General features: G+C 42.5%; 1 protein-coding gene across 2 annotated transcripts; it reads right to left on the bottom strand.

Moving 5' to 3' along the window:
- Positions 1 to 3,621: 3,621 nt before the first annotated feature.
- On the bottom strand, positions 3,622 to 10,718 carry LOC135482565 (E3 ubiquitin-protein ligase DTX1-like). 2 transcript variants are annotated; one of them, XM_064762705.1, is made up of 7 exons: positions 10,480 to 10,718; positions 9,521 to 10,094; positions 8,923 to 8,993; positions 8,137 to 8,298; positions 7,154 to 7,365; positions 6,805 to 6,963; positions 3,622 to 6,321 (listed from the first exon to the last, which is right to left on the bottom strand). In XM_064762705.1, the coding sequence occupies exons 1-7, from the start codon at positions 10,685 to 10,687 to the stop codon at positions 6,022 to 6,024; spliced, it is 1,686 nt and encodes a 561-aa protein (XP_064618775.1). In that variant the 5' UTR covers positions 10,688 to 10,718; the 3' UTR covers positions 3,622 to 6,021. The 2 variants fall into 2 exon arrangements, with proteins under 2 accessions (XP_064618775.1, XP_064618776.1); XM_064762706.1 differs by lacking the exon at positions 8,137 to 8,298.
- Positions 10,719 to 10,737: the final 19 nt, after the last annotated feature.

The following is a 10,737-nucleotide window of genomic DNA, read 5'->3' as shown; positions in this document are numbered from 1 at the left end:
ATACCCATCACCATGACTTTTCCATATTCGTCAGATCGCCCAGTCCCCTCCATGTTCACCAGATCACCATGTCCCGACACACCCATCATGTCTTCTGTAGGATCAAAGCCCACTCTTCATTGTTTATTGCCCTGTCTTTTCCATAGACGTTGGACAGGCTGTCTTCGCAATACCCATACCGCCCAGTCTTCTCCTTACTCATCAGATCACAATGTCCCGACACACCCATCATGTCTTCTGTAGGACCAAAGCCCACTCTTCATTGTTTATTGCCCTGTCTTTTCCATAGACGTTGGACAGGCTGTCTTCGCAATACTCATACCGCCCGGTCTTCTCCTTACTCATCAGATCACAATGTCCCGACACACCCATCATGTCTTCTGTAGGACCAAAGCCCACTCTTCATTGTTTATTGCCCTGTCTTTTCCATAGACGTTGGACAGGCTGTCTTCGCAATACTCATACCGCCCGGTCTTCTCCTTACTCATCAGATCACAATGTCCCGACACACCCATCATGTCTTCTGTAGGACCAAAGCCAAATCTTCATTGTTTATTGCCCTGTCTTTTCCATATTCACCAGATCACCATATCCTTCAGATGTTCTGTCTCATCCACATTCATACAGATCACCATGTCACAGAGACAGACTATCTTCATATTCATGCAGATCGCCCTGTCCAATCCATATTCATATCATCTCCCTGTCTTCTGGTGAATACCAGCTCACGATTCCCAGAGACAGGCTGTCTCCTCCTAAATCATAGAGATCAACACGTCCGCGAGGCTGGCTTGCCTATCTCCATATTCATACAGATCGTCCAGTCTTCTCACCACGTCCATGAGATGTGCTGTCTTCTCTGAATTCATGCAGGTCACCGTGTCACAGAGACAGACTATCTTCATATTCATGCAAATCCCCTGTCTTCTCCATATTCCTCAGATCACCTTTTTTTCCATCTTCTCCGAAATAATAGCGATCAACATGTCTGCAAGGCAGGCTGGCTTATCTCCATATTCATACACATCGTCCAGTCTGCTCACCATGTCTATGAGATGTGCTGTCTTCTCCGAATGCATACAGATCACCATGCCCCAGAGACCGACTGTCTCCTTCAAACTGATACAGGGCACAATGACCGTGAGACAGGCTGGTGTATTCATATTCATACAGACCGCAGCATCTTCTTCTTATTGACCAGATAACAATGTCCCAGAGAGGGACTGTCTCCTTCAAACAGCTCATACAGAACACCATGACCGCGAGACAGGCTATCGTCTTCAGCACAACCCGAATGTGCCGATGGCGACATCACATTGTCTACATCTTATTCGCTGCACTAAAGACACGTATTCCAGAGCATGGCAAAACAGTGGATGTCACATTCAGGTCTAATGAAGACAGTGTCAATAATCGAGTCACATCTAGTTCCATGGACAAGCTTGCATTCAGGATACAAGCAGTGGGGTAATAGACATCATGGGTGTCCACATCCTGCAGACAGAATACGTAATCCATCTCTTGGGGCAGCTGTGTATCTTGATATTCCATGTCTCATTCAGGTCATCTGAAGACAGGGTGATCTGTATAAATACGGAGAAAACAGCCTGTCTCACGTACAGTACATGGTGATCTGTACGAATCAGGAGGAGACAGCATGTCTGGGACAAGGGGATCTAGTTCATATGAAGCAAGCAGGGCAGCTGCACGATTATATGGAGAAGACATTCTGTCTCTCGGACATGGTGATATGTGTGAATTTGGATGAGATAGCACATCTGAGGGACTTCGGTGATCCGGTGAATATAGAGAACACCGGGCGATCTCTATGGATATAGAGGAAACAGCCTGTCTCTGAATGAACTAGAAGGATACAGCCTCCTCCCTTAATGGAGAAGACGAATATCTCAGTGACATGGTGATCTGGTGAATGGAGAAGACAGGGCGATCTGTATGAATATGGAGAAGACAGTCTGTCTCGCGGACATGGTGATCTGTATGAACTTCAAGAAGACAGCCTGTCTTGCGGACATGGTGATCTGTATGAGCTTGAAGGACCAGCCTGTCTCGCAGACATGGTGATCTATATGAATTTGAAGGACAGCCTGTCTCGCGGACATGGTGACCTGTATGAACTTGAAGGACCAGCCTGTCTCGTAGACATGGTGATCTATATGAATTTGAAGGACAGCCTGTCTCGCAGACATGGTGATCTATATGAATTTGAAGGACAACCTGTCTCGTAGACATGGTGATCTATATGAATTTGAAGGACAGCCTGTCTCGTAGACATGGTGATCTATATGAATTTGAAGGACAGCCTGTCTCGCAGACATGGTGACCGGTATGAACTTCAAGAAGACAGCCTGTCTCGCGGACATGGTGATCTGTATGAGCTTGAAGGACCAGCCTGTCTCGCTGACATGGTGATCTATAATGAGCTTGAAGGACAGCCTGTCTCGCGGACATGATGATATGTATGAACTTGAGGGACAGCCTGTCTCGCGAACATGGTGATCGATAATGAGCTTGAAGAACAACCTGTCTCGCGGACATGGTGATCTGTATGAACTTGAAGGAGACAGCCTGTCTCGCAGACATGGTGATCTGTATGAACTTCAAGAAGACAGCCTGTCTCGCGGACATGGTGATCTGTATGAACTTCAAGAAGACAGCCTGTCTCGCGGACAAGGTGATCTGTATGAGCTTGAAGGACCAGCCTGTCTCGCGGACATGGTGATCTGTATGAGCTTGAAGGAGACAGCCTGTTTCCCGGACATGGTGATCTGTATGAGCTTGAAGGACCATCCTGTCTCGCGGACATGGTGATCTATATGAATTTGAAGGACAGCCTGTCTCGCGGACATGGTGATCTATATGAATTTGAAGGACAGTCTGTCTCGCGGACATGGTGATATGTATGAACTTGAGGGACAGCATATCTCCCGGACATGGTGATCTGTATGAGCTTGAATGACCAGTCTGTCTCGCGGACATGGTGATCTATAATGAGCTTGAAGGACAGCCTGTCTCCCGGACATGGTGATCTGTATGAGCTTGAAGGACCAGCCTGTCTCGCAGACATGGTGATCTGTATGAGCTTGAAGGACAGCCTGTCTCGCGGACATGGTAATATGTATGAACTTCAAGAAGACAGCCTGTCTCGCGGACGTGATGATCTGTATGAACTTGAGGGACAGCCTGTCTCCCGGACATGGTGAAATATATGAGCTTGTAGGACAGCCTGTCTCCCGGACATGGTGAAATGTACGAACTTGTCTCCCGGACATGGTGAAATGTACGAACTTGAAGGACAGCCTGTCTCACGGTCCTGGTGATCTGTATGAATCTGGAGGAGACAGTTGGTCTCTGGTAATCTGGCCAATATGTGCTTGAATGTGACATTGTCTTCGGAAAGACCATTAGCTCCACTATGTCACAAGACAAATATTGCACCAGCACGAGAGGAGTCAAGAAGCCTTATTACCCTTGCAGAGATCTGTAAGCCAACGTACAAAACAGCGGAACACATTAACCCTCTCTTTTTGCTGTACAGTCGAATGTAAACAAAAATATTCGAAGGAAATATGATGTCTGACAGATGTGAAATGAATGGTCATCTTATTTATCACGTTTATTTGGAAGCCAAAATAAAAATACATCTAGTAAACATAACAAGCAGCAATCCTAACGTCATACATAACACAAAACATTCTATTGAGCCGGATTACACAGAACACCTTGTTCCGTGATGCCGACCAATTAAATTTTTGTCTCCTCAAAATTTTTGTCTCCTCCTGTTTAAACGACACCTGAACAATTAGCTTTGAAAAAGAAAATTTAAACGGTCAAGCAGGCGAGCTAGCATGGGAACATGTACTATGTCCAACTTCCATTTATTTTTTCTCCCCGCTTGATTACACAGTAGCCTAACATAGCATAGCACTAATCAATAAGACCAGTCCAACTTTAGTTTTCTTGTTGATAATGGAAAGGTACATACATACATGTAAAATGACGTCATAGATTCTAACAATTAAGGAATTGATACCTCACTGTCGGTCCTGTTTGTCTCACCAAAACCGTGTGGGTACACTGAGGTTTTGGCCAATATTTTAGCTCCACCCGAGCAGTTTTGGTGAGACAATCAATACCGACAGTGAGGTATCAATTTCTATTCTAAAACATCTCAAATTAAATAACGAATAATGTGGTTTTTGAAATGCTTTTGATATGCTTCCACATTTTGCACCAACGCAAGCGGTTATGATTGCCTATTCTAAAATACCTTGGTACCGTAAAGTCAACTTTTAAATGGAAAATGCATAAGCCTCGTTCTGAGAGCGGAGTGTTTTGGACACGCAACCAAGATGCTCTACCAAAGTTCCCTCGGGTTGCACTAAAATGTGGAAACCATGCACACGTCACGTCAATGGAATTTCAGCTCACTTCAGAAGTTTGAGGCTCTCAAAACACTGCTTCAAACACAAATCAGCCAAGGAAGCATCAACCACCCTAAGTTTTTTAATGAGCACTACACATATTTGCCGAGAAAAACGCTCCAAATAGCCCATTTGCGCGGATTTTAGCATCACTTGAGCGAGCCGATGCGGACTTCCTATGCGCGCTGTACAAAATGTACATGTCTCATTTTCTGTAACGTTGCCGTAACATAATGTAAACAACGGCGCTACCGGCGCTCCGGCCGGGCCGGCGATGGATGGAATTTGCCAAATTCGCACATATTCAAGTTATTTTCGTGGCCTATCTTTTTAAGTTTTAGGTATTTTAGCTCGGGTTTGGACTGTATTTTAGCTCCACCCTCGAGTGTCTTGGTAACTCAACCAAGGTCCTCCGCCTCGGGTTCAATTCCTTAAACCATAACTGCCGATTTCAAAACAAGGCTTCATCGGCACGTAGTTCATTTACACTGTAATGTGCACTTCGATCTAAATCCTGTTGTTTTAGAATCAGTCATTTACACCTCCTGACAAAGATTTCAATGAGATTCTGCCACAGTACTCTTACAGTGGTAATACATCAATGATCAATGTACATGTTGACCACACACTCAAAGAATACTGAATCCATCTGAATAAAGAAACATATCAGATGATCTGTGTTCAAATTGGATACACATAGAGCTAGGTATAAGACTCTATATTTTATCATCATTATCATATACATGTAGTTTGAAAAGAAAGATGATATTGGGACCAGAGGCAGGGGCCAGGGTGTTACATGTACACTGGTCTTCTTAAGGAGACCAAAACACAAAACCAAGATGACTGAATTGTGTTTCATTCAGCATTAAACATATTCTTGTACATGGGTGAATGATTTCAGGGTACAGTAGAACCTCTCTATTAAGGACACCCTCTGGACTGACAAATGCTGTCCTTAATAGAGAGGTGTCCTGATCAGAGAGGTCAAATTGAATGGAAAGTACCAATTTGGGACCAAAACTATTGTCCTTAATAGAGAACTTGTCCTTAATAGAGAGGTGTCCGCTAAGGGAGGTTCCACTGTACTATGAGATTTGAAAGACTCCTGTTGGTGACTATGTGAAACTTAATCTGACCTACTTGGCTCCTGCCTATAGGCTGTAGAGTCCCTTTACCAGTTAATAATTCATCACAAGGACTTATTTGACGCTGGTGTAGTGCATCTATACACACATATACCATTATGCCTAATTTTGCCTCTCAGCAGGCTTAAACAAGTACATTGTACACAGAGTATATTTGCTTGTGTTATGAATTCAAAATGGCTACAAAAACACCATCCCAACATACAAATAATGGAATGACTCTTAAAGCTAACATTATCCTTACAAAAGCATACAAAGCACCAATACAATTGTAATACAGTAATAACAGTACATGAAAGTACTTCCTCAATACAGGCAGTGTGTATCATAACAACAAAAAATTTTGGTCACTTTAGACTTATAAGCAGTAATCTTTAGTGCAATGCTGGAGGCAAGCAGCCGATCATATCTCGATGTGGGTACTTAGGCACTCAAGGCGTCACACCCTGAACTGCAAGCTCTGCCAGAACATTATCAAGATAATTTGGATCAGGATATCCATGGCCAGTGCTACGTGTTCCAAACTCTGTCTTGTGGTGAATCTCGTTCCAGGTGACAGTGTCCTGTTCTCCAGTAGTGGTCGAAGCCCCTATAGTGAACGTAAGCCTCCTCTCCCAAGCGATCTTGAGAAGCAACATGACTTTACGCCCCTTTTCTGTGTTGGGTAGATAACACATGCGTGGGAAACCTCGGGCAGTGAACGGTCGTCCTGGGTGGGGATGGTTGGCTTGCTGTAATCAGGAAGTGAAATATCACAAACGTTAGGAAAATATGTGACTCGCTCTACCAAAACTAGGCGCTTGTCGCATCTGAACTCGACAGGTTGATACGGACTTGTTGTTCATTTCCCTATTGTAGACCTTTTGTGAAATCTATTACAAACTGATTTGGTCACATTTCACAAAAGGTCTACAATAGGGAAATGAACAACAAGTCCGTATCAACCTGTCAAGTTCAGATGCGACAAGCGCCTAGTTTTGGTAGAGCGGGTCACATATGATAAGAATGTATCACTGGTACTGCATATTTTTAGATCCATTATCCCACACACAAAAATAAAGATTTATCCAACAAATCTAAAAGCACATGTTCCTTCAAGAGAGTATGCATGCAGTCACTTTGCTATTTATTATTCTCTTCTACTGGTTCAATACTAGTTTTACTATTTGAAAGCATCAACACTAGGCTGCGATTCACAAGCGACAAATACCCACCTGTATTCCTGAAGATATGTGGTATACAATCCTGATAGTATTACAGCTTTCACCAGGTAGTGCATCTGGTATGGTGTTTATCTCCATCCGGCCTGCCGGACAGTTACCAAACTTCTCTCCGTAGATGGTCTTACAAGTTGGACACTGTAGGTGGCCATCCTGGGAAGGTCAAGGATTGAAATCATTAAGAAGGCTGACCAAAATTATAAAGGCTTACTGCTTAGATTACGTTTGGAGATTTAAGTTCAAATGTCTCTTTGTTATTCGTTTAGAAAAATTACACCCGACGAAGGACTGGGTATATTAAAGCATAGCAAATGACAATTTTGTTCTGAGCACTAATACTAACCTTCATTCCGCTGTCATACATGGCAATTAGACAAGACTTGTGGAACATGTGATCACACTTGTTCAGTTTGAGCACCACTGTGTCTGTCATGTTCTGGGCAAAACCAGCAGACGCCTGGAGCTGTTCACAACAGATACAGCAATCGTCATCAGTATTTGGGTCTTGAATTTCAACAGTATACACTTTCAACACAGTCGTAGCTCCATTAGAATCTACAAAAGACCAAGCAAATGAATCAATTCAAGTAAATTATACAAAAACATCTTTTAGTGGAAGGAGCAATATTTTATCAGCTTGTACTGAACTAATGACGGTCAAAAGGTGTAATCTTTACCTTCTTTACCAAGTGCACGCCTTTAATTTTTTCTCGAACACAAACCAGCAAGTTGCAATGAGAACAAATGTAATAATTTCTCTACTGATAGATTATGTTGATAATCTTTGAAAGTTGTGATGACTTTTATAAGCAGTGCAGGTTTGAACTTATAAGGGAGCGGGAACTTATCAACAAAATCAGAGCCCCCCTCTGCTCCCCACTCTAAGCAAAAATGAAGACATTGCTTTGTCTCTGGTTGTATTGGCCACGACAGCAAGGAGACCATTTGAGTATGGTAACTTTTAGGGCCTCTAGTCAGGCCTAAGTTTAAGACATGGTCAAGGTTATCAATTAAAACATTAAGGTTGAAACTTTGGCTTTTAAAACAAAATATTTTTATCAATGTTTCACGCCTAGCGAGTACAACACTACGACTCTTGCTAACTCTCGATCTAATTACAATGTACAATGACTTCACAACATGGAGGCCAATGAAGCAGAGAGAATATGTATGAATATCATGTGAGAATGAAGAATGCATTTCTACATGCAGATGATTTGAAAAAGAAAATGTTTCACTCCACAGCAGTCGTTTTCAAGTATTAGTGCAGATCCCTTGTGAGCATATAAAATTATTTCGCAGACCCATCTTTCTTATTAATCTTACCATTCTTTTCATCATTCATTTTCTTTGGTTTACGTTCTTTCCTCTTTGGCTTAGCCCCAGAATTAGCGTTACCAAGGCTAGCTGTTCCTTGCGGTGGGTTAATCGTTATAGTCTGTGACAGATATATCGGCATAATGGGTGTCAGCAGCATGTTAGTCACTCCTGTAAACAAGCAAGGACTAGGCATTGGAAATGGAGGCAGTAAGAATGAGCAAAGAAACGCCACTTCCATCAGAACTCAGGTTATGAGGAACATTTTGTACAAGGAAGTATACTAAAATTGCCAGGGTGAAAATTGGGTCGCCCGGAGGGAGCCGATTGTGCATTCCTTTTTTTATGCTATCAAGTGCAGAATCGGCTGCCCGAGGTCAAGGAAGGTGCAGACATTGGCTGATATTTATAAAAGACTAGTAAATGCTTTTACTTTAAACTTCATGTACATTTACACAAGCCATCTCTGTAGAATACTTTAGTAAAAGCATTTACTAGTCTTTATAAATACTAGCCATTGGCTACTTTTCGAGTCACGCAGTACCCCGTGTCCAATGACCAAGCTGGCAGCACCAGTGCTCAATTCTCAAACTGGCAATGATGTACGATGTAACACCAACTCATCACTACTACAAGTGTGCTAAAGATAGCATAAGTGGGTATGATATGTCATGTTTAAGTACAGGTATTAGGTGAAGGCTATTAAGGTATAGTAGAATGTTTCTACTAGCAAGAGAAGCCTACATGCATGAAAGGTACATTCTTTGTTAGGACACACTAGAAACTGATACCAACCTGTCATCACAGGGCTTATGATCACACTTCCTTTCACTTGATTGACTGGCACTGTCACTGGTGGACAGGGGCTAAAATAAACAAGGGAATGAGCTCTGTTATAAGCAATGTATTTTTGTCAATAGAGTTCGTGCTAAAAAAGGTGTTTGGTGAATAAATACTACCTCGTGGCACACCCTGTTCCAAGGTTCTGCAGGGGATGCAGGGAGAAATCAACATGAAATAGATTCAGAGAATCAGTACTTTTTTAGATACATAAAAGATGGCAGCACCTAATTGGTGGAACGTACTGTAGTGTATATATCATTGACATGGAATATGAATCAGTACTTTTAGATAAGGGCTGAATTCAAAGATGGCAGCACCTTAATTGGTGGAACGTACGGAGTCTGTTGTGTTGAAATCATTGACATGGAATAGATTCAGTGAATCGGTACTTTTAGATACAAGGGCCAATTCAAAGATGGCAGCACCTAATTGGTGGAATGTGACCAGTTTAGGATACAGTTGAAATCACAGAGATTTTGTAGTTTTATGATTCATCTGATAGGCACTTATAACGAACACATAACGAAAGAGTAAAAAAGTTAGGGATGACCTTTTTTCATATTCATTGATAGGCATGAATGGAGCCTGACTTAACGTAGCAGATACACTGTCTGAAGACCTTGATTTACTGAGGAATGTTCGAGTTAAATTTCTGGAACTTGGGGGTCGTGGGTCTTTTGGAGCAACGGTGCTTCGGTTTTTCTTTTTTGATGGTTTACTCTTTGTTGCTTGGCTGTTTTTACCAGACTCAATACTGGAATCACTGAGACCATGTTTTCGATTCAAATCTGCTCCGAGATGAACACTGGCACAGTTTGCATCCATTGTCACTGTTTTATCTGCTGGGTATCTTGGGTAGTTCATCCTCTGCACTGGCCTGGGGTATCCAGTTCCGTTGCGTCGTTGCACCATAGCCATCAAGTCAACTGTGTATGGAAGAGAATAGATTGTTTTTTCCAGATCTATGGTTTTATTTTTATTTTTGTGGGCATCTTCCAGCAGAGATGCCACATCGAAGTCATAGTGATGCCACTCTCTGTGATCTCCCCACCATTGCCAACTTATGCCTATAGCCGGTGGACTCTGAGGGGGAAACACCTTCCGACGAACACTCCGACAGGTTCCTGAAAACAAAGAGAAAAAAATCAGTTCTTCCACAACCCTAAAAATGTCACAAAAAATTACACAAAAGAACACATACGTTGACGTGACCACGCAGTCTTTCAATTGTTGCTGGTTTAATGGGGACCACAATGGCTTCGTCCAACTCCGATTCATGCGATGTTATCTTAGGCTAGGTCTCTTCTGACGACAGTGAAATATGACGACGGGGCATTATTCATACTTCGTCGCAAGATAAAAGTCTACGGGAGTCAAGACACCAGAAAAAATACCGACAACCTCTTTTGATTAAGCCATGTTGTTGTCATAGATGTTTCTGCATCTTGGCTCGTTAACATGTCAATCAGCTGTCAAAATGACGCATGCGCAGAGGAAAATATAACGTGCCTGAATCTACACGAATTTGTTCCATTTTTCTTGTGTCCAAAACGTAATTGGACAGTGTTCTATCGGCTTCACCCAAGAATACATGAGGGCAAGAGTACTTCTTCTTTTCAATAAACTCAACAACACTTGATTCATAGGCTTTCCAATGGCCAAAATCGTTCATCCATTCCCAGACAACGACACTTTCGTTTTGTACGTTCTCGGCCATGTTTTGTTGTTATTCCACCTTCGGTATTTTCCGTCGACGATCGGCGATTT

The sequence above is a fragment of the Lineus longissimus genome, chromosome 2, assembly GCF_910592395.1.
Source record: "Lineus longissimus chromosome 2, tnLinLong1.2, whole genome shotgun sequence".
Lineage (NCBI taxonomy): Eukaryota > Metazoa > Nemertea > Pilidiophora > Heteronemertea > Lineidae > Lineus > Lineus longissimus.
This window is presented reverse-complemented; position numbering and strand designations above follow the sequence as displayed.

Bases quoted from the DNA above. Each gene is read 5' to 3' on its own strand.
- LOC135482565 (XM_064762705.1), bottom strand. From the start codon at position 10,687: ATGGCCGAGAACGTACAAAACGAAAGTGTCGTTGTCTGGGAATGGATG. The intron at 10,095-10,479 runs GCACGTTATATT...CTTTGTTTTCAG, and splicing joins ACAAATTCGTGTAGATTCAG to GAACCTGTCGGAGTGTTCGT. The intron at 7,366-8,136 runs GTAAGATTAATA...GGTCTTTTGTAG, and splicing joins AATGAATGATGAAAAGAATG to ATTCTAATGGAGCTACGACT.